General features: G+C 36.3%; 2 protein-coding genes across 3 annotated transcripts in view; one reads left to right on the top strand and one right to left on the bottom strand.

Annotated features, from left to right (window-relative positions):
- The window catches only part of LOC131980207 (sodium channel protein type 4 subunit alpha B-like), a 107,471-nt gene extending 94,411 nt beyond the window's left edge, over positions 1 to 13,060 (bottom strand). The window contains exon 1 of the mRNA XM_059344420.1: positions 13,025 to 13,060. The gene's annotated coding sequence lies outside the window, so the exon portion shown is untranslated. The remainder of the gene's footprint in view (positions 1 to 13,024) is intronic.
- LOC131980450 (WD repeat-containing protein 48) lies at positions 2,763 to 23,426 on the top strand. 2 transcript variants are annotated; one of them, XM_059344697.1, is made up of 18 exons: positions 2,763 to 2,858; positions 7,380 to 7,520; positions 7,649 to 7,724; positions 7,994 to 8,206; positions 9,532 to 9,620; positions 10,335 to 10,436; positions 12,174 to 12,398; positions 12,656 to 12,730; positions 13,807 to 13,909; positions 13,995 to 14,092; positions 15,190 to 15,297; positions 15,389 to 15,485; positions 16,732 to 16,827; positions 16,967 to 17,072; positions 18,587 to 18,674; positions 19,940 to 20,016; positions 20,128 to 20,320; positions 21,886 to 23,426. In XM_059344697.1, the coding sequence occupies exons 1-18, from the start codon at positions 2,811 to 2,813 to the stop codon at positions 21,979 to 21,981; spliced, it is 2,031 nt and encodes a 676-aa protein (XP_059200680.1). In that variant the 5' UTR covers positions 2,763 to 2,810; the 3' UTR covers positions 21,982 to 23,426. The 2 variants fall into 2 exon arrangements, with proteins under 2 accessions (XP_059200680.1, XP_059200679.1); XM_059344696.1 differs by having other exon boundaries at positions 7,646 to 7,724.
- The last annotated feature ends 1,548 nt before the right edge of the window (positions 23,427 to 24,974 follow it).

The raw sequence follows: 24,974 nt of genomic DNA, 5'->3' as shown, positions 1-24,974 counted from the left end.
CTTGAATGAACCATAAAAGGACTCGGCTCAGAACAAGCTGTCAGCATTTTGGTGAAGGATGACAGAGCAGTGTGAGCAGCGTTGGGCTCTTATTGCGCCCTCTAGTGGCCAATAATAGACTTTCTATGGGTCGGTTTGTCTGGGTGGGAGATGCTGCATGTTACTGAATTCAATCAGTGCAACATTTTCACACTTTAAAATATTGAGTTGATTTGAAAGCTCTCAGATCGGTTAAAAAAAACATGAGTAATGAGTAAATTTAAGTAATATTTTCAAATACACTACCGGTCAAAAGTTTTAGAACACCCCAATTTTTCCAGTTTTTTATTGAAATTCAAGCAGTTCAAGTCAAATGAACAGCTTGAAAGGGTCCAAAGGTAAGTGGTGAACTGCCAGAGGTAAATAAAAAAAGGTAAGCTTAACCAAAACTGAAAAATAATGTACATTTCAGAATTATATATGTATTTTTTTTCAGGGAACAAGAAATGGGTTAACAACTTAACTCTATTTTGTCCATTTTTGAATTCTTTTCATGTCATTTTGTGTCTTTTTTTGGTCATTTTGTGTCTTTTTTTAGTCATTTTGTGTCTTTTTTTGGTCATTTTGTGTCTTTTTTTAGTCATTTTGTGTCTTGTGGTGTCTTTTTTTGTCATTTTGTGTCTTTTTTTTACTTTCAAAACACTATCATGCTCAATAAAGAATTTCAAATGTTGCAAATGTGCATTAATTTTCAGAGTAGACTGAGACATTAAACTGCATCATTTTCAATTAAATTCTGGAAAAGTTGGTGTGTTCTAAAACTTTTGACCAGTAGTGTATGTCTGAATAAATTGACTTATTGGCTCAATTACCACATACATTGAGTAAATATAACTGAAATATTATGTTAACCATATTATATGGAAAAACTGAGTAGAAATCCCTAAACAAACTGAGTAAATATAATTGAAAACATTCCTGGATATAACTGCAAATTTGCTTATGATTTACTTAAAAAAGATGTTGTACTGACTGATTCTACACTTATTATTACAAATCTTTAAACCATGTAATCTGTGAGTCAAATATTAATTTATTTTGAAGAAGAAAACTTAATTTATATTTGGATATTTTACACAAAGATTCCTGTTGGAGTTCTACTAATGAATGTCGATGTAGTCAACTCAAATACTCATCATGATGATATTCAGCATTTTATTTAGTATGCATACCTTTATATTACTGTCACATTTACAGGCTCCTTCAATCATTTCTTAGAGTGTAGATGAGCAGACAGGTTGGCAAAATGATCAACCAGGGGGAGTTTTGTTCTCCTGTAAACATTTTTTGACAGCTTCTAGTATTTAGGACTCGGTATTGTTCAAGCAGCACAATGTTAAAACAGCATTTAGACCAGGGGTGGGCAATTACCACGAAGGTCGCAGGGGCCGGACCAAAACTCTGAACTAAATTCTGCTCAATATTAATGTAATCGCTTTATAAAATATAGTAAATGATCTGGTTTTGAGCTGCTACTGATAGGAATACATGTTATGATGAGACTGTTAATGTGGAGTAAATCAAATATAGCAGTAAAAAGTAGTAAATACTCCAATCACTATATCACTTTAACATTTATTTTAAACACAACCGTAAATGACCTTTAGCAAGGTTCCTATTGGTACTTTTGTATTATATAGCTTGTTTTTCATGTTTGTACATTTTCAAGGTGTTTTACAATGTTGTGATGCTTTTATTCTGAAAAGGTGCCGTCCAGTGTAAAACGGGTGCTTTAATTTTGAAAAGTAGTGACAGGAAATAACCGGTAGAACGGTTAAATGAAAAAACGAACGGTAAATAATAACGAATGCGTAGTAATTCATATAAAGTTGATATAAAGTATGAAAAAGGCTTCTATAGTGGCTGACTGACAGGACACAAGGTTTGTTAGAGTTTATTTTATTCTGTCATATATATTAGTGGCTATATTTGTTGTCTTAACTATAGTAAAAGTGCTTGTTAGCTCTAGTGCAACTCAGATATACGTAAATCGCCTTCAAAATAAAAGCACTGCGGTTGTATTGATTTCTAATTTCTGGGTAACCTCACACAATTTTTTTTTAAAAAGCAAACACATGTAGCTTTCAAAATAAGAGCACATGGATGTGTTAGCAGAGTCCACCACAGAATTTACAAGAAGACAATATGTCAAAATAAGTCGCCTTAAATAAAACAGAAGAACATGTATTCTCCTTTATAATAATTCATTAAAAATATGCAATGATTTAGGCTTTTAGGGCAAAAATTTCCCCGGGGGAGCATGCCCCCAGACCCCCTACTGTGTTAGGTCCCCCATCATAGTCGCCATAGTGTAATCATTGCTTTTATTTTAATTTTCATGGTGTAGGTGCTAATGTACACTGTAAGAAAGCTGTGTGTGTGATTGATGATTCACAAATGCTGAATCACACTTCACAAACAGAATTTTCAGCTTTACAAATGGCTTTTTTGTTTTTACAAATTAAATAATGGGTATTTACAAATACACAATATATTTACAAATACACACTTAGCCTATTTGTAAAAAAAAAAAAAAATACAAGTTACAAATTAGAATTTGTATATGTGGATAGCAAAACACGTGTGCAAATCAAGGACTATTTGTAAATCAGCCTCTGTGCGTTTACAGGTATTAATGAGACACATTTAAGCTGCATCATAGTGACACAAGAAGACAGAGTGAAAACTACATTACCCAGAAAGCTCAGGTGCATATGTTTTCTTTTTTTTTCCGGATGTAGCATCACATGAATTGACTGTCAACATGCAAGATGGCCACGCATCACAGGCAGAATGCTGCTGGGCGGAGAAAAGTTCAGGTAAAAGATAACGGCTGTATTCCCGCTAAGAGTCTGACAACGGCCACGCGGTGCTCTCTGCCCTTATAAAGGGCTTCATGGGCCGTTGCCGGGCAACAGGAACCGTTAGCTCCGCTGTTCTGAGTCATGACTCCAGCCGGCTAACCTGGCTAGCTTAGCTTAGCTTACCTTAGTGGCTAGCGTCTAATGCTAACGCTGCCGTCTAAATAACAGCTTTCTGTATATACAGCTGGCATACAAGTACGTTTTAAACACGTTCAAACATCACCAGACAGGTTGTTCATTGCCACCAGTAATGTCTGCGCTGTCTTTGCTGCATTTCTCTGCTGTTAGAGCGGAGCTAAGCGACACTATCCGGGCTCGGTCTAATTGCTGGACACCGTACGTGTCTCGGTGGTTTCTCCGTGCAGCCTTCCAATGTGCGCTGCTGCCATATTAAAGCATCATGCTGGGTCTGGACGGGTGCATTGTTTATATTAATATATGGGGGATTACATCCAAATATAGATGTGTCATTTACCTGGACACCTGCATGTGCTCACCTTACATGCGTTAGTTAGTTAGTTAGTTAGTTAGTTAGTGGAGCCTCGAAACGTGCACGAGGAAGTGGGTGTGTGTGTTTTTTCTTTACTAGATAGATAGATAGATAGATAGATAGATAGATAGATAGACTTTATTTATCCCAAGCTGGGAAATTACAGCGTAGCAGCAGCATTACACACAGAGACAATGACAACACAATTAAATAAAAAGAACAACCTAGGCATACTTCAAGCAATAAAATATAAAAATACAATAAAATACAATAAAAAATAAAGTGTCTAAAGAAGGAGTATGTATTAAGGAGTGGAATAGAATTCCAGTGCAGAATAAATATGAATATGCAGTATAAAAATGTTGGTGCTATGAAACAAATAAGGTGCAATGAACAGTGTGCATAAAAACACATAAAGTGCATAGACAGTATGTAATGAACCAGGTTATTATTTGTTATTGTACAGTGTGATGGCATGTGGCAGGAAAGATTTTTTATATCTTTTTTATATCTATCATATATATATATATATATATATATATATATATCATATATGCCATCACACTGTACAATAACAAATAATAACCTGGTTCATTACATACTGTCTATGCACTTTATGTGTTTTTATGCACACTGTTCATTGCACCTTATTTGTTTCATAGCACCAACATTTTTATACTGCATATTCATATTTATTCTGCACTGGAATTCTATTCCACTCCTTAATACATACTCCTTCTTTAGACACTTTATTTTTATTGTATTTTATTGTATTTTTATATTTTATTGCTTGAAGTATGACTAGGTTGTTCTTTTTATTTAATTGTGTTGTTATTGTCTCTGTGTGTAATGCTGCTGCTACGCTGTAATTTCCCAGCTTGGGATAAATAAAGTATATCTATCTATCTATCTATCTATCTATCTATCTATCTATCACTGCGGTCCAGTGAACCGTCATTCGGTCCTCCGTAGTCTAACCAGCCGTCCCTATATAATGTAGTGACCCGTATAGTGATATTTACGGTAAATTCATGCAAACTGCTCATAGCGAGCTGACATGAAGGATAAACACTTTACTGTCATTCTTTCTCACTTTTTTCAGTATAAAACTCTAAAACCTGCAGAGAGGAGATGAAGTATTAATGTTACATCAACACACCACGTGCAATAATCAAATAGCGTTGCACAGAAAATGTATGTAATCCACAATAAACTGCATTTTATTATGAATATTCATTCATTAAATTGCACTTGAATATTTAGTGTGCAGTAAAATATTCAAGTGCATTTTATTATGAATTTCCACAGCGAAAAGTCCTGCGAGTTTGTGAGAATATATCCGAGGTCCTGCAGAATGAACCTAAAGTGGAAATTACTGACTGGAAACAGACAGTTTAATGTAATATTTTACTGTAGACAGTCGATATCTAAAGGCAAGAACGCATTAGACCTGCCTTCAAAATAAAAGCAAACACATGTAGCTTTCAAAATAAGAGCACATGGATGTGTTAACCACATAATAGTACAAGAAGACTGTCAAAAAAGATGCCTTAAATAAAACAGAAGAACCCTTAATCTCCTTTACAATAATTCATTAACAATATGCAATGATTTAGGCTTTAATGGCAAAAAATCCTGTGGGAAACAGTGGTTCTAAAGGCTCGACAGACTGGACAGATAAGAAGTTGCCCAGCAGTATGTTCAGGGAAATTAAAGGAGGAGAGATGTTTTTGGGTCCTGCTTCAAGTCAGTAAATTTGTTTGGCTGCTCTTGGATTTTCATATACAGACTTCCAATCCACAAAACCTAGGCTGGTCAGTTCATGAGGCTGAACCAGTCTACTTTCCCTTGAAAGCTTTTTTATAACCTAATAGAGGTTTAATAAAAAAAAATGTAGTTTGAACTCTCCAGAAGTCGCCTCCTTTCAATCCGCTGACTTGTCAGTTTGTTCAACACGTCATGTGACCAAGCAGAGAAGACGGTTATCTTTCTTCTCAGCACACCATGTCATGACCTGACCTGTTAATAGTCAGGCGGCTTCGCCAAATAAAGGGGACACGCCGGACAAAAGCACCAATTTTTTCCCCCATACTCTCTATCATTATAGGTTTCAATTTTTGGTAGGAGCCACTTCATCAAGATTGCGGATCAGAGATGGCACCCATATAAAGTCTATGAGAAATGCTATATCTTCCAAGCCACTTAGAAGGTCAATCGTGGTGTCAAAATCTACATTTTCTGGGTCCAGGAATCATTTAAAGCTGTTGAGAATATCACTAGATGATTTTTTGATCAAATAGATATGTTCATTTTCACCCAGACTGGAAGGCAACTCGCTCATCAAGCGAAATCAAGCGAACGCTTTCATCTCATGTTAGATCTTGATCAACACATTCTTTACAGTGAGTCATCTAGTGATATTCTCAATAGCTTTAATTGTTTCCTTGACCCAGAAAATGTATATTTTGACCCCAAGATTGACCTTCTAAGTGGTTTGAAAGATACATTGGTTCTCATAGACCTTATATGGTTGCCATCTCCTATCCACAATCTTGAAGAAGAGGCTCCTACCAAAAATTGAAACCTATGGTGATAGAGAGTATGTGGAAAAATGTTGGTGCTTTTGTCCGGCGTGTCCCCATTCTTCTCAAATCTGGTCCTAAGCCACTGGACTATAACAAAACTTTATAAACACAAACTCCTGCCTTGATATGTCTTGCAGAGATATTAGTGGAGATACAGATTTTGCAACAAACATGTCCACTTAAACTTAAAATATATCTTTTTGTGATAATAGAATATAACTCTCAGTAGGGCAGAGGAAGTTTAAGCAGATGGAGAAAATGTATTTAGAGTAAATATATTTAGTAGGGATGCACCATATTGGATTTTTTGCCGATATCCGATATGCCCATTTTTTGCAACTCATTTAGCAGATTATCGATGCTGATATTTTTTCCCACACAACTAATCGCAGAGATCTCTTTCATCTCTCTTCTGTAGCGGAATTAGCATACAGTATTATGGAGTATACTCTTATCACATTTGTGATGTAATATTCATTCCTTGTGCAAAATAAGAAAAATAATTGATGCTTAAAACTGCATACTTATTTTTGACAATTGCTTTCAAATAAAATACAAAAAGATACATCCTACTTAAAACTTGCATGATGCTCTCCCTGAGATAATCAATAACAATAATACCCACAATCAGGGCAAATTTAGCCAATTTCACAATTGACATAATAAGTAAACATGTGCTTAAGGTGCAACAGAGAGGAGATGTGCAAAAAATAAAAAAAATTCTGAACATATGACAGACATAGGCACCGAGGTTGTGCATTTAATCAAGTAAGCAGCAGCACATTATTTAATGGGTTTATTATATCAGTGTGTTGGCCGATGTCCGATAGTTCATTTTTAAGCCAATATCGGCCGATAACCTGCCGATAATATCGTGCATCCCTAGTATTTAGTTTAGGGTTGTCAAAAGTATCGATACTAAAACGTTGTATCCGGATACGATACTCATTTTCAAAAGTATCGAGTATCTGAAGCTTGTTATCATAGTTGCAGTTTCTTTTTGCACAACTGTTTTTTATTATAAATATTTAACCTGTGGTTCTGTTAATTTTTACATGTTGCATTTTTCTTGTTGATAAAAATAATTCTGTTCAATTTTGGGGTCTTTGTTTTTATCCTTGTGGTATCGAAAATGGTATCGAGTATCGAATATTTTCCTGAGTATCGGTATCGAGTTGAAAATTTTAGTATCGTGACGAGCCTAATTTAGTTTACCAATAGTTCAACAACAATATTAGCACATGAGCGTTGTAGCAAAGCATCTTGCATGATTAATCTATAAATGCACACACACATATAGTGAATTTTGCATGCATAGATAGTGAGGTATATCAACAGACAGCGAGCCACGTCCTCAGAGACAGAATAAGAGATTATTCTATGATATTGTGTGTGTTTCAGGTGTCCTACGTCATTAGAGACGAGGTGGAGAAGTACAATCGTAATGGGGTGAATGCGCTGCAGCTGGACCCGGCTCTGAACCGGCTCTTCACTGCTGGGAGAGACTCCATCATCCGGATATGGAGCGTCTACCAGCATAAAGTACGCCTCCTTTTGATTCTTTATCCATATTAAAGTGTCACACATTACCACCAGCAGCTATGTTGTGTTATGCATCTTCTCCTCAATGGTGCTAGTGCCTTAATGTCTCTTCTGGTTCCCTGTAGCAGGACCCATACATTGCCTCGATGGAGCACCACACAGACTGGGTTAATGACATAGTTCTCTGTTGCAATGGCAAAACATGTGAGTGTGATTACTCATTTTCTTAACTATCATTAAGCGTCTAAAGTCTAGGCCTGTCATGATAATTACTATATCGACTTATCGTTGGATATATACAAAAATGGACACAATAGTTTTTTTCCGGACTTGATATGTGAAAAGGCCAATGTCGGACAATGTCCTGAGCTGATTTTCTGTAATGTGTCCAGAGTTCATATGAAAAAAAATGTCTGCTTTATTCATTGTGCTATTCTGTCTGAGTGATCTGATTCACTGTCTTCTGTCTCCAGTGATATCTGCCTCATCAGATACAACAGTCAAAGTATGGAACGCACATAAAGGCTTCTGTATGTCCACGTTACGAACACACAAGGACTATGTCAAAGCTCTGGCCTACGCTAAGGACAAGGAGCTGGTGGCGTCGGCAGGTCTCGACCGGCAGATCTTCCTTTGGGATGTGAACACACTCACAGCGCTCACCGCTTCCAACAACACTGTCACCAGTCAGTATCCATCCTTTCTGTGGGATGATTGAGCTAGGGCTGCACAATTAATCCAATTTTAGTCGTGATCACGATTTTGGCCGCCACAATGAAATTAACCTGATCGTCGGTGATATTTCCATTTTAAAATGCGTCTCTGCTGCAGATCTAATCAATCACTTTCTACACCAGTAGTCCACCAACCACCAGGGGGCGGGGCCGTGTTTCTCCCCTGAAAAAAGCCTGGTTGCTGATTGGATAGAATGCTAAGCAGGATGTGACGTAGTACTCGACGCCACAACAACAAGCGCCATTTGTAAAAGCTGGTGAAGCAGTGTTGCCAACTTAGCAACTTTGTTATATATATATTAAGCCACTTTTCAGACCCCCCTAGCGACTATTTTTCAAAAAAGCGACTGGAGACAAATCCAGCGACTTTTTCTGGTGTTATTAAAGACTTTTAGGAGGCCGGAGGTTCGTTAGGAAGAGAAAGAACGAGTCGAAGTGGCCCAGTCCTCCTGCAGCAGTCTCTCCCAGCTGCAGAGCCGGAGGGGATGTTAACCCCTTAGCGTCCAGTCTGCAAATTGCTAATAGGCTAACAGTTAGCTCTGTAGCAGTACAGTGTGTATGTGCTAACAGGCTAACAGTTAGCTCTGTAGCAGTACAGTGTGTATGTGCTAACAGGCTAACAGTTAGCTCTGTAGCAGTACAGTGTGTATGTGCTAACAGGCTAACAGTTAGCTCTGTAGCAGTACAGTGTGTATGTGCTAACAGGCTAACAGTTAGCTCTGTAGCAGTACAGTGTGTATGTGCTAACAGGCTAACATCTAGCTCTGTAGCAGTACAGTGTGTATGTGCTAACAGGCTAACAGTTAGCTCTGTAGCAGTACAGTGTGTATGTGCTAACAGTTAGCTCTGTAGCAGTACAGTGTGTATGTGCTAACAGGCTAACAGTTAGCTCTGTAGCAGTACAGTGTGTATGTGCTAACAGGCTAACAGTTAGCTCTGTAGCAGTACAGTGTGTATGTGCTGCTGCTGCAGGAGGTGTTCACTTAGCGATCTCTGTTTGTTTACAACAAGCACCAGAAAAAAGCACTAAAAACTGTTCCTATTGTTTGTTTAAAAGGAGTGCAATAAAAATACAGATGTTTTCCCTAACATGATGAATAATCATGATTACAATATTGATCTAAATAATCGTGATTATCATTTTGGCCATAATCGTGCCGCCCTAAATTTCCTTCCAAGACAGACATTTAGTTTTGATCATTTATTTATAATGTCTGATATGTTTTATGTGAGAGATATTCTAAACACGTGGCCTTATTCTCCTCCGTCTCCAACAGCCTCTTCACTCAGTGGGAACAAGGACTCTATCTACAGTCTGGCTATGAACCAGATGGGCACAGTCATTGTTTCTGGATCTACAGAAAAGGTTTGTGCTCACAGCCATGCACACATGCAGCTGAGGTTTGATTGGTGACTGTTGCCCGTAGGTGTGAATGAATGTAATAAAATGAAATTTATATATTCAACATTTTCCAAGTGTTACCAATATTGGGGGGCGTTATATGTACATACATATTGTTACACATATTGAACTATTTCCATTCTTACAACCTCTTGTCCTCTCCCCTCTGCTCTGTGTAAACAGCCTGCAGTTAAGTTGAAGTTTCACTGAATTTCATGTGAATGTCATGTGATCGTTGATCTCAGCTGAGTTATTCATGCGCTGAGAAAGGCAGAATTGAATGTTTGTTTGTTTTTTACAGGATGTGGTTAGTATAAATGTTTTTTTTTTCATTATTTTTTTTTGTAAATTAGACATGTAGGATTAAGTGATTTTGATGAAATATTATTTTAGGCTTAGAGTTTTTTGTAAGTGTTTGTTAGATCTGATCTGAAGGACAATCAGAAATGAGAACATCCAGCAATTTCTAGTTTTACAGTTTCTGGCTGTGATTAATGGTGTAACTTTTGTAGCTTTTTAAATTTTATTAAGAAAACATGCCTTTCCAACGTGTTGGTGGATTGTTTCAGAGGGTTAAAACTATTTCCTGTTACTTTAAAACCATCAAATGCTTTAACTGAGCTGTTGTCTTACTCTGGTTCTAGTTTTAGTCTTCACTCGTCCCTGTTTCTGTTCCAGGTCCTGAGAGTTTGGGATCCCAGAACATGTGCAAAGCTGATGAAGCTAAAAGGACACACAGACAACGTCAAGTCGCTGCTGCTGAACCGAGACGGCACTCAGGTGAGTTAACATATCCAAAATATACAAAACACATTCTGAAGTCTAAACCAAGGTTATAATAGTTTTGGATTTTTCATTAGTTTTAGATTTAATTTCGTTGTGAATTTTTGTTTTCAAATTCAGTTAGTTTTAATGAGCTTTTAGAGTGAGTTAGCTAGTTTTAATTAGTTTTTATTAGTCTTAGTGTTAGTTTTAGGTTTTTTTTGTAATGGGCTGTGTGTTGGGTGCCAGATTCAAAGAGGTCATAATAAATTTTGCCTTTTTTTTCCTTCGGCTTATGCAACCAGCCACATTATCACAAAGCTGGTTTAAATTCTTACACAAATTACAGCAGGATTACGACTGCATAGCATCATTCGTGGCCACATGCACAAGTCCATCTACGTGATATGCTACGTGGTGGCTAATATAGTCATTTTTCCAGCTGAAATGAAAATTGCCTTTTTATGTAGATTATGCATTGATTTTTCACCACTCTGCAAATGTACCCTGAGGGCTAAAAACTTTATTAAATGATGTTTAACAATATAATACATTATACAAACAATGTATTACATTGTCAGCCAATTCTATAAACGATAACATCCAAAGTTTACAGAGTGCCGGCGACACGTTTACCATAATAACTGGATGGATTACACTCTTGGAAAAATTCTGTTTATGTTTTGTGAAAGCTGAGAAGTTTCTCTTTACAGCCAACATGGAGTCATTATGGTAATTTAACTGGCGCTTCTCCTGGAAACCCACAAAGCAGGAATACACACAGTCAGCGGTGGAGAAATACAAACACTGGATTATGTATGAAAAAAGTTGACAAAGACAAAAACTAAGGACATTTTCACTTTAATTTTAGTTGGTTTTGTAACCACACAATACAGTTTTAGTAAGTTATCGTTTTAAAAAAAACTCGTTTTCATTTTTATTTCAGTTAACGAAAAATGATTTTTCTACTCTAGTTTTCGTTATTTCGTTAGTTTTCGTTAACTATAATAACCTTGGTATGAACCGCAGCTGTCCTAACAATAGACTGTAGGTAAGAAGTGGCTGTGTGAAGTTATCTATTTGTTTGTGGGTTTGATTATCAAGGTGCATCCCTGAAAAAGTCTATTTTATTTGTTTTGATTCTAGTTTATTTATGTTTTATTTATCTAGGATATTTTAACATTTATTTTCCACATTCCGATGTAATAATTCATCGCTGTGGAAAAGGATGTACTTATTATGCTCTAATGTTGTTATAAAACTAAAACTACAACGATACTATCGTTTATCATGATAGTTTCTGGGAAAATATATCATCCTAAAAGCTTTTTTATCGTGACAGACCTACTAAAGACCTTCCATCCCTAATTACAGTTCCCTGTGATAATAACGGGCTAAACTGAAGTGCTAATTTTGGTGGGAAAACAGGCTAAAAATAATATCTACTTGTAGGGGGAAATGACCAGCTGCCCTGTTAGAGTGTCTTTAAGGAAATACCCATTTTAAATAGTAAAAAAATAATATTAGCAGATCAATGTGTCGCGGTCTAGTTGTCATTATGGTGGTTGCCACAACTTTTTAGTTTTGTAACCACACAAGACAGTTTCAGTTAGTTATCGTCTTAAAAAAAAAAACTTCTTGTTTTTATTTTTATTTCAGTTAACGAAAAAGTTTTTTCAACTCTAGTTTCCATTATTTCCTCAGCTTTAGTTAATGATAATAACTTGTTGTAACCTTGGTCCTGGTCCTCCTCAGTGCCTGTCGGGCAGCTCAGACGGGACCATCCGTCTGTGGTCACTCGGCCAGCAGCGCTGCATCGCCACCTACCGGGTCCATGATGAAGGCGTGTGGGCGCTGCAGGTCAACGAGGCCTTCACACACGTTTACTCTGGAGGAAGAGACAAGAAGATCTACTGCACCGACCTGAGGAACCCAGACATCCGTGTTCTCATCTGTGAGGAGAAAGCTCCGGTGCTCAAAGTAAGAAGCTCCTTCACTCTGCAGCTCACCATCTCACACCTCCACCCTTTAATTAGTGATCATGGTGTTGTGACTGACTGAGGCTACGTTTATAATAAATAATTTTGTGTCTTTTTTTAGTAATTTTGTGTATTTTTTTTGGTCATTTTGTGTCTTTTTTTTGTTGTAATTTTGTTTCTTTTTGTGGTAATTTTGATACTGCCTGCAGCAGCCCCCAGGTAATTTGAGTAATTTTGCTGTGTTTCTCTTGTGCTCAGATGGAGCTGGACAGATCTGCTGACCCTCCTCCAGCGATCTGGGTCTCCACCACCAAGTCATCTGTTAATAAATGGGTAAGCACCTCTGACATCACTGATTGACTGTCAGTGTAATGACTGTGGACTATCCTGTAGATCAGACCTGGGCATTGGGCGGCCCGCGGGCCACATCCGGCCCGTTTGCTGTCCTCGTCTGGCCCGCATGAGGTTACCAAGAAATTAGAAATCAATATAACCGCAGTGCTTTTATTTTGAAAAAAATGGCAAACATTATCATTAGCACTAGAGCTAACAAGCACTTTTACTATAGTTAAGACAACAAATATAGCCACTAATATATATGACAGAATAAAATAAACCCTAACAAACCTTGTGTCCTGTCAGTCAGCCACTATAGAAGCCTTTTAGATACTTTATATCAACTTTATATGAATTACTACGCACTCGTTATTATTTACTGTTAGTTTTTCATTTAACTTATTTCTTATTTCTTGGTTATTTCTTGTCACTACCTTTCAAAATTAAAGCACCCTTTTCACACTGGACGGCACCTTTTCAAAATAAAAGCATCACAACATTGTAAAACACCTTGAAAATGTACAAACATGAAAAACAAGCTATATAATACAAAAACATAAATAGGAACCTTGCTAAAGGACATTTACAGTTGTGTTTAAAATAAATGTTAAAGTGATATAGTGATTGGAGTATTTACTACTTTTTACTGCTATATTTGATTTACTCCACATTAACAGTCTCATCATAACATGTATTCCTATCAGTAGCAGCTCAAAACCAGATAATTTACTGTATTTTATAAAGCGATTACATTAATATTGAGCAGAATTTAGTTCAGAGTTTTGGTCCGGCCCTCCGCAACCTTCGTGGTTTTGGTCATGTGGCCCCTTGGGAAAATGAATTGCCCAGCCCTGCCGTAGATAGATGATGGTGTAATGCTGTTCACTAGTAATCCTGCTGTGATTTGTGTCAGAATGTAAAGCAGCTTTGTGATGCTGAGGGTGATACTCTAAAGATAATTGCATTACATTAATCACAGCTACTGCTGCAAGGGGGAGCGATTATTAAAATCCTGCTCAATCTCTTAATGATGATGATGATGATGATGATGATGATGTTGTGTGTTTGTGAAGTCTCTAAAGGGAATGCACAACTTCCGATCATCAGGAGAGTACGACAACGACTGCACCACTCCTCTGACTCCTCTGTGTACTCAGCCAGAACAAGTCATCAAGGGTGAGCTGCTTATTTACACCTGCAGCACTTCCTGTCTCCTCCTGCTCCTCTTCTCTATAAGTGAAGTTGTGTCTTGTTGTTGCAGGAGGTGCTAGTATCATCCAGTGCCACATCCTGAATGACAAGAGACACATACTGACCAAAGATACCAACAACAACGTGGCTTTCTGGGACGTTCTCAAGGTAAAACCACTGCTGAGTTCAGGTTTTTAAGACATTCATGTTTTTTTGTGCTCGCCAACCCAGTTATTAAAGCCCGACCAGTATGGGCTGTTTGAGACCAATGACGATATAGATTTTAGAATGGTAAAATTAATTGATGGCCGATATTGTGGCTGATTTAGTAATTTTTCGAGTTGTCAAATCAAATCAAATCAAACTTTATTTATATAGCACTTTTCATACATATAAATGCAACACAAAGTGCTTTACAAAAAAAATAAGAATAAAAACAGAAAATAAAAATGACAAAACCCACCCCTCCCTTCCCCACATACACATCTGTATGCACACACACGCACATAGACACGCACACACACAAACACACACTCAGACCCACACACAGCACATATTGTATACTGTAATGAAAATATGCCTTTTTATGTGGATGATGCATTGTTTTTTCACCACTCTGCAAATGTACCCTGAAGGCTACTTTCTCAAACATAAAAAACTTTAATAAATGATGTTTAACAATATAATATATTATACAAACAATGTATTACATTGTCAGCCAATTCTATAAATGATAACTGGGATAATAAATAATAAGTAGGAATAAAAACAGTTGGCCTTAAAATGTCTAAAATTCTCTTAAAATCTCATAAAATGTCTTCAATATGATTTTTGAAAGGTCTTAAGAATGTATTTATCTCGTTATTCCGGGCCTCCGATTTTCCTTCATGTCTTTCATACTTTTTTGCCAGTATGGATGTGAAATGGGTCTTAAATTGAATTCATTATGGTTTTAAAAAGTCTTAAAAAGTCTTAACTTTTGACTTGTTGAAACCTGCAGAGACCTTTTAAAAAGCATCATTACTGTTCAGTTTCAGTCAACTGCCGACTATTTAAAACAGCAACATTTTCTGCATTATGTATTGCGTTAATAAGTTTTCATAACGGCACATATCGGGTAGCAAATCCTCCTTTGTTGGGCCTGATATCTGTCAGTTATCTACCAGTTCTCCATGAAATGATTCACACCTGATTAAAGCTGATTTCGTCCTTCGGAGTGATTCCTGTGGTGCTTTAAACTGACGTGGTGTATATTTCTCCTTCAGGCCTGTAAGGGGGAAGACTTGGGCAAAGTGGAGTTCGATGAAGAGATTAAAAAGCGCTTCAAGATGGTCTACGTGCCAAACTGGTTCTCTGTTGATCTGAAAACTGGGGTGAGTGGAAAACCTCTCATCAGCTTTCCTTTTTAAAAGTCTCAAGTCTTCCTGAGTCTCATAGTGGTGCGATCTGCTTCTCTCTTAACAGATGCTCACCATCACTTTGGATGAGAGCGACTGCTTCGCCGCCTGGGTGTCTGCAAAGGACGCCGGGTTCTCAAGCTCCGATGGGTCCGACCCAAAGTGTAAGATATCTAATTATATCACGTTTTATATACAAATGACTATTAACCCATTTAGGCCTAAAACGCCTGTAAAACTTCTGGGCGATTTTAAAATCAGCCCCTAAAACCTGAAGTTTTGCTGGAAATTCAACAGAAGTGTCAACTCTTCCTACTAAATAATAGATTTTTCAGCCTCTGTAGCAGATAGAAATGAAATTCAAAAAGTATTTGAGAGCTTATAGCTGTGGCTTTTAATGAGAAGTTGAGTTTATTTGTCCAAACCTTCAAAAATGTTTTTTTTTTTTTGTTTTAAATCAACGTGTTGCATTGCGACACTCCCACATGTATTCTGATGCATTTCATTGGCCAAGAGACCGAAAATAGGTGGAAAAAACTACAAATACAACAAAACGACGTATCCGCTTTCCTGGCTTAAATGTAGAATAACGCAAGAGCGCCCCAACAGGTTTTAATGGTGGAAGGGTTCACATTAGGGATAAGGCGTTGGAAGAAACCTGCCAACTAGAGCATCTATGACATCAATGATCAATTAATAGATTCATCTCTATGTTTTAATACATACTCCAGTGTGTATAAAAACATGCATACATGGGCAAGATAAAAGACACTTATTTTGAAAGGACAAAAAGAGACTTCCTGTCGATCGTAAACTAAATCAAGTGTAGATTAATCAAGATTAAACTGTGAAGAAAACGTCGAGGATTTCAATGTTTTATGTTTTAGCCCCTGAAGAGGCATGAGGTTAGTTTTCACTGTAATCTTTTATTGTATTTTATATTTAAATGTGTTTTGTGTTTAAATAAGTTTTGGATCAAATTAAACTCAGTAATTCATGCTAGCAAGGTTTGATACAGTAAGATAGTTTTACTCAAATGAATCCTCTTGTATTTCTGTGTGTTTTATAATTGTTATTGCAACTTTCAGTTTGATAACTGTAGCTTTATCCAACTTCATTCTCAGCTCATTGGCTGATTGCCGTACGTGTTTCAGTTCAGTGATACTGATACACAGTCAGAGATAAAATTAAATAAAAAAATACACAGATCGGTTAAAAATTCCACGTGATCGACCAAACTCTTAAGAACCATTAATTGATCAGTGATTAATTATTCCCATCCCTAGTTCACATATTGTTCTTGACACTGCAGATGTGGAAAATATATTAGCAGAGCAGCAGCTGCAGAAATGTAATTATAAAAGCGATTAGTCTATTTTCTAACTTAACGTTGCCTGTTCCTCTCCTCAGTGAACCTGGGTGGGCTGCTGCTTCAGGCTCTGCTGGAGTTCTGGCCCAGAACTCGTATCAACCCCATGGACGAGGAGGAGAACGAGGTGAACCACGGTAAGAACCAATCAGAACCAACCAGAACCTGTTAGAGACGCTCCAGGAGCTCCACTGTCTGTTCTCATTGTTCTAGTTTTTATCCACTCGGCATCACTTCCTGCTGCTTCACTCACTTTCTCTGTTGTTGTGTCCACAGTGAACGGAGAACAGGAGAACCGGGTCCAGAAGGGAAATGGATATTTCCAAGTGCCACCACACACGCCAGTCATCTTCGGGGAAGCAGGAGGCAGAACTCTATTTAGGTAAAGTTCCTCTAACAACCAGTTAATGTTCTCTCCAGTCTGACTTATTAGCTTTTATTATCAGTTTAAAGTCAAACACAAATGTTTATAGTCGGCCTGTTTATTACACCCAGTGGTGGTTAGAAGTATTCAGATCCTTTACTGCAGTAAAAGTACTAATACACACTGTGAAATTACTCCATTACAGTAAAAGTCCTGCATTCAAAACTTACTGAAGTAAAAGTACAAAAGTATCAGCATCAAAATGTACTTAAAGTATCTAAAGTAAAAGTACTCGTTATGCAGAATGGACCCACTCAGATTGTTTTATATATTCTAAATATATTATTAGATTATTTTTATTGATGCATTTATTTAAGAAGTGTTTTATTTTGTAAAGACGGGGCTCATTTTAACTACTTAATATTCTGTTATGAGGTTTAATTTAAAAACAAATGTCTAATCACTTTAAATGTATCATGTTTTATGTTAAATCTCACATTGAAAAGTAACTAAAGCTGTCAGATTAATGTAGTGGAGTAGAAGTGTAAAGTTACATAAAATGGAAATACTCTAGCAAAGTACAAGTACCTCAAAATTGCACTCAAGTGCAGTACTTGAGTAAATGTACTTGCATGAATCATCTTATCTAATTAACAGCAAGTAAGTTTCAGCATCAAAATGTACTTAAAGTATCAAAAGTAAAAGTACTCGTTATGCAGAATGGACCTATTGTTAAAGACATTCTAAATAAAATATTGTATTATTATTGATGCTGATTTATGTAAGAAACATTTTAATTTTGTAAGGTTTGTGCTCATTTTAACTACTTAATATACTGTTTGGAGATTTAATTTAAAGAAAAAATGTTCAAAATAATTTTAAATTGATCATGTTTTGTGCTAGTATGAAGTATAAAGTTACATATGTGGAAATACTCAAATAAAGTTCAAGTAACTCAAAATTTTCCTGAAGTAAATGTACTTAGTTACCATACACCACTGATTTTGAAGAGTCAAGTTTGGCATTTTATCTTGTTGTTTTGGAACCAGAAGTGACCATATTTGGATAAAAGGGTGAATAGCTGTTACCACAGTTCTATTTTAATTAGAGGTAGGACTGGGTAATGTGAAAATTTAGTATCAAAAAGTACTCGTTATGCAGAATGGACCTATTGTTATACACATTCTAAATAAAATATTGTATTATTATTATTATTGATGCTGATTTATGTAAGAAACATTTTAATTTTGTAAGGTTTGTGCTCATTTTAACTACTTAATATACTGTTTAGAGGTTTAATTTTAAGAAAAAAATGTTCAAAATCATTTTAAATTGATCATGTTTTTTATGCTAAATCTCGACCTGAAAAGTAACTAAAGCTGTCAGTTAAATGTAGTGAAGTAGAAGTATAAAGTTACATAAAATGGAAATACTAAAGTAAAGTACAAGTACCTAAAAAACGCACTGAAGTATAGTACTTGAGTAAATGTACTTAGTAACTTTCTTGCACTGGTTGCCTTGTTGTGTTGCAGGTTGCTATGTAGAGACTCAGGTGGAGAGACGGAGTCCATGCTGCTGAATGAGACCGTTCCACAGTGGGTTATTGATATAACTGTAGATGTGAGTACTTTATGTTTACATCAAGTAATTACAGGTTAGAAATGAACATTTGGAGGCCTCTGTGATTTTTATTTTTATTTTCTATATGCATTGCTTTTTGTGCCTGTTTGCCTATTAAGTGTCTATCTAAAGCTTTTTCTTTTTGATACTAAATATTTATTTAGTGTTTTTTTAGGTTAAAAATATTTTCTACTTTATTCTCGTAATTAAATATTTTCTACTTTATTCTCATAATAAATTCAATATTTTCCACTTTATTCTCGTAATTAATTAAATATTTTCTACTTTATTCTCGTAATTAATTAAATATTTTCTACTTTAATTGCGAGAATAAAGTAGAAAATATTTAATTATGAGAATAAATATTTTCCACTTCATTCTCGTAATTAATTAAATATTTTCTACTTTATTCTCATGATAAATTCAATATTTTCCACTTTATTCTCGTAATTTATTAAATATTTTCTACTTTATTCTCATGATTAATTAAATATTTTCTACTTTATTCTCATAATTAAATATTTTCTACTTTAATTACGAGAATAAAGTAGAAAATATTTAATTACGAGAATAAATATTTTCCACTTCATTCTCGTAATTCAATATTTTCCCATTTATTCTCATAGTCAAATATTTTTCACTTTATTCTTGAAATTAAATATTTTTCACTTTATTCTCGTAATTAATTAAATATTTTCTACTTTATTCTCGTAATTAATTAAATATTTTCTACTTTAATTACGAGAATAAAGTAGAAAATATTTAATTTCGAGAATAAATATTTTCCACTTCATTCTCGTAATTAAATATTTTCCACTTCATTCTCGTAATTAAATATTTTCTACTTTATTCTTGTAATTAATTAAGTATTTTCCACTTTATTCTCATAGTCAAATATTTTCCACTTTATTCTTGTGCTTAAATATTTTTCACTTTATTCTCATAATTAATTAATGAATTAATTAAATATTTTTTACTTTATTCTTGTAATTAATTAAATATTTTTCACTTTATTCTCATAATTAATTAATTAATTAATTAAATATTTTTAACTTTATTCTCGTAATAAATTCAATAGTTGCCACTTCAATCTTGTGATTTATTTTTTTTTCCTAAATGTGGCCCTAATACTCCGATGTAGAATTCAGACTTGAATATTTCTGTTTTCCAAGGAGTTATTTTTTATCATCTCTGTGATATGTTGTGTGCACTAACAGTTTGCTCCTGTTATTATTTGATTTGTTTTCTTTCTTCTTCTATTCCAGAAAAATATGCCCAAGTTCAACAAAATCCCGTTCTACCTCCAGCCCCACTCTTCCTCTGGTGCAAAAACTCTAAAGAAGTAATTTCCTCTTGTATTGTCTTACTCTTTGACTGTGTTTTTGTAGTTTTTCTTATGAGTTGTGTATAGAGAGAGGTGGATGCTGACTGTAGCTGCCCTGTGTGTTTTCAGGGACCGCCTCTCGGCCAGCGACATGCTCCAGGTGAGGAAGGTGATGGAGCATGTTTACGAGAAGATCATCAACCTGGACAACGAGTCGCAGACCACCAGCTCCTCAGCCAACGACAAGCCGGGGGAGCAGGAGAAGGAGGAGGACATGGCCATGCTCGCCGAGGAGAAGATCGAACTAATGTGTCAAGACCAGGTACGTTTACATCAGTTCTCCTCCTGCTGGACAGAGGAAGTGGATGCAGCCTCGATGTGAGCTTCTGGTTTACTCTTTAATTACAAAATATTACAAAAAAGGTCCCCAGAGGGATTTAGAGACTCTGGAGGTGACGTTTGGTTTTAGATTGTAACGACGGATTAAACACGGGAGACGCAACTGTGGCCGCCGTCGCTAACTGTGCACACGTCAGCAGCTGATCATAAACAAAGCAGCATGGCTAATTATGCACAGAGTCTCCGCTGATCATAAACATAGTGATGGTAGATGGAAGTGAACACCTCCTGCAGCAGCAGCACATACACACTGTACTGCTACAGAGCTAACTGTTAGCCTGTTAGCACATACACACTGTACTGCTGCAGAGCTAACTGTTAGCCTGTTAGCACATACACTCTGTACTGCTACAGAGCTAATTGTTAGCCTGTTAGCACATACACACTGTACTGCTACAGAGCTAACTGTTAGCCTGTTAGCACATACACACTGTACTGCTACAGAGCTAACTGTTAGCCTGTTAGCACATACACTGTACTGCTACAGCGCTAACTGTTAGCCTGGTAGCACTTACACACTGTACTGCTACAGAGCTAACTGTTAGCCTGTTAGCACATACACTGTACTGCTACAGAGCTAACTGTTAGCCTGTTAGCACATACACTGTACTGCTACAGAGCTAACTGTTAGCCTGTTAGCACATACACACTGTACTGCTACAGAGCTAACTGTTAGCCTGTTAGCACATACACACTGTACTGCTACAGAGCTAACTGTTAGCCTGTTAGCACATACACACTGTACTGCTACAGAGCTAACTGTTAGCCTGTTTGCACATACACACTGTACTGCTACAGAGCTAACTGTTAGCCTGTTAGCACATACACACTGTACTGCTACAGAGCTAACTGTTAGCCTGTTAGCACATACACACTGTACTGCTACAGAGCTAACTGTTAGCCTGTTAGCACATACACACTGTACTGCTACAGAGCTAACTGTTAGCCTGTTAGCACATACACACTGTACTGCTACCGCTACTGTTAGCAATTTGCAGACTGGACGCTAAGGGGTTAACATCCCCTCTGGCTCTGCAGCTGGGAGGGACTGCTGCAGGAGGACTGTGCCGCTTCGACTCGTTCTGACTCTTCTTAACGACCCTTGCCCCCCGCAGCTCATTAAGAAGAGCCGAAAAGTTGCTAATTATAGCGACAAAGTTGCTAAGTTGGCAACACTGCTTCGCTGGCTTTTACAAATGGCGTGTTTTTGTGGCGTCGAGTACTACAAGACCCCGCTCTTCTACAGGGACAAAAAAAGTCCAGACAAAAGACCGCTCCAGACGGCTCGTATTCAGATTAGGGGCGTTTCGGCGAGTGAGACCCGCCTCATTCTGGGTATTGTCCCGTAGTGGAAACAGCCGTACGGTTTCCCTTCTCCAACCTGGAGGCTCCATCCACTTCTTCTCTATACAGCCTACTCTACCTCTTGTGCAGCATCAGTGATTGTATTAACCTTTTTTCCTCTCCATTTTTTTCTCTTTGCACCAGGTTCTAGATCCCAACATGGACCTGCGAACAGTTAAACATTTTATCTGGAAGAGTGGAGGGGACTTGACGCTTCACTATAGGCAGAAGTCCACGTGAAAACCCTGATTTTTAAAAACAAGAACTCTTCGTCATTTGCCAATCACCACCCACCTCTGACATGTAGTACCCTAAAAACCCCATTGTGTGGTCGAGAGTCGCAGTATCAATGAGAATCCAGTAAAAAAAAAACAAAGTGTGAGGACGAGGCTCATGGTGTATCATAGAGAAGTGAGCAGAACAGACCGGAGCAGCCGACAGACACCCGGGATAGAAGTGGTCCATAGTTTATTTCTTTCTTTTTCTTTTTTTTTACAGTTTGAAGAAAGGACTGTTTTCTCCAGCTTCCACCAGTTTCTTTCTTTTCTTTTTTTACTTTGACTGCTATGTTTGTCCTTCTGATTGGCGTTTTATTTCGAAGCGACAGAAGTCAGTTTGTGTCCGAGCGTGTGTGTGTGTGTGTGTGTATATGCACATGGATGTAGTAGACTGTTTGTTTGTTCTAGTACATTCCAGAAAAACCTGTCCTTGTTCTCCAAACACTCCACACTAAGCGGTTTAGAGTCACTCTTGGTCTCTAAACCTCCTCCTCTGTTCTGCTGCCACATTAACCTGAACTTAGACACCGAACTACTGCAGAGCTTGAACCTCCATTGACAGAAAACACTTGTCGGTGTCTTTTACTTTTAGCTGTGCTGTTCTCAATGGACTGAATGTTGGTGTTTTTTTTTTTGTAAATATATGTAAAACATTTTTCGATTGTTTTCTTTTTTTTTTTTGGTTTTGCAGCAGTTTTATTTTGTTGTTGTACAGTTTTACTCAAAACCAACAGTTTTGTTTCTCTTTTGTTTTTGTTTTTTTCTCTCAAATCCCCAGAGCACATCCATTCATGGTCATGAAGGTAATCTGACTTTTAAAAATCGCATTCGTTGTATTCAATACAACCCAGAAATCCGCATTTTACTCTTTAAGAATGTTTAGTAGTCGTCCAAGTCATCTTTAGCAAAATCGGGAAATTATATATAAGGTATATATCTTTATTAATAACTCATGCTTACCGCTCTGTGCTTGGGTCATGAGCAGTGACTTTGATGACAGTGAGGGCTCTTCCTAATGTATATTTAATTTAGATTTAATAGTTCAGTGAAACATGAATATAACTTGAAGGGGGAATCTCATCATCCAAGAGAATATAGAAGAATATTCAACCACTGTGGGAGTGAAATAAAAGGTAAAACCCGTTTTTTTTCTCTCTCGGTGTCACCAAGCGGAACAAAAGATCTTTTCAGTGGAAATTTGTTTCTGCAGTTAATTTTTGCCATGACGAGTGTGTGTTAACGCCATAGTGGAGACGCAACCGGAGTGAGCTCAAATTGGCCAAAAAAACACGATGGGTACCGTAATTGATGGGCCATAACACTGCAATATCCCTTGTTGTAATAATTTGTGAAATATGTATATTTTAGGCATTCGAAGAAATAAATTGGAATGATTTAACAATGACAGATTTATGGGAATTATAACGTTTTCTTGACGTGTTCGGCTGATGAGAGTGAAAGAAAAGAAGAAAGAAAAACAAGGGACAACTTTCTTTTTTTTTTCTTTTTTTACATCAAGTGATATGATTGTTTAACATCAGAGATTCACCCATTTCACATTCATCAAAAGACTCTGCACTCATTCCTAATAAAACATACAATTAATTGATAAAATATTTGCAAAAATACTTTTCCTTATTTTACACACTAGCACCTACTTTAGACAGTGAAAAACATGAAGAAGCCCCCTAAGAAAGACAGAAAACAGTAAAACAGCACCAGTGACCACGTTTACATACACAAAATGTTCACTTTTATTCTGAAAAAGACTCAATACTGAGCTGTTTACAGTGGTGGAAGAAGTATTCAGATCCTTTACTGCAGTAAAAGTACTAATACACACTGTGAAATTACTCCACTACAGTAAAAGTCCTGCATTTAAAACTTACTGAAGTAAAAGTACAACAAGTATCAGCATCGAAATGTACTTAAAGTATCAAAAGTAAAAGTACTGGAGCCACTCAGATTGTTTTATATATATTCTAAATATATTACATTATTATTATTATTATTGATTCATTTATGTAAGAAGTGTTTTGCTTTTGTAAAGATTAGGCAAATTTAATATACTGTTTAGTTTAAATGCATAATTTTTAATTTATCTTGTTTTTTATGTTAAATCTCAACCTGTAAAGTAACTTAAAGCTGTCAGTTAAATGTAGTGGAGTAGAAGTATAAAGTTAAATAAAATGGAAATATTAAAAAGTACAAGTACCTCAATTGTACTTGAGTAAATGTACTTAGTTACATTCCACCACTGGCTGTTAACATGGGGGTGAAAATAATGGTCATACTTTCTATAATGCATTATAAACATACTTATGTGTTGTAATCATCTTATTTCACTGTATAATAACAGTTAAAAGCACTCAAATATTCATCATACTTTATAACAAACACACATTATAAAGCACTTTTATAACCTGATACTTACTAATTCGGGTCACTTACAGATTATTTTTGCCGTGTATTATTCTCAGAGTTGTTAATGTTAATTGTAATTATATAAATGCATTATTGTCACTGTAATAATGCATTATAATGTGATTACTGGAGAAGGGGGTTATCCTAACTCTATTATACATAAGTAAATTAATGCATTTATGAGTGTTTATTACTTTAATTATACAGCGCTATGATTAGATTATAAAACGTTCTTAGTAGTGAAGTGACAACGAAGCTTTGTGAACTATTTGATGTATTTTCTGAGCCACTAGATGGCGCTCTTTGTTCAACACAGGGCTGAAAACACTCATTTACCATCACTAGAGCCAACATCGCCACCTAGTGGAGTCAAAAAATAAAGCAAATGGTTCACGAAGCTTCATTGTCATTTCACTTCTTAGTAAATTTATAATGCATCATAGACATGATCATAAAAAGTATTATCAAAATAATAGCAACACATGTAAAATAAGAGATTTTTTTAATTTTCCAACAGTGTTTGACGTTCAG

Source organism: Centropristis striata, chromosome 11 (assembly GCF_030273125.1).
Source record: "Centropristis striata isolate RG_2023a ecotype Rhode Island chromosome 11, C.striata_1.0, whole genome shotgun sequence".
Taxonomy (NCBI): Eukaryota; Metazoa; Chordata; class Actinopteri; order Perciformes; family Serranidae; genus Centropristis; species Centropristis striata.
This window is presented reverse-complemented; position numbering and strand designations above follow the sequence as displayed.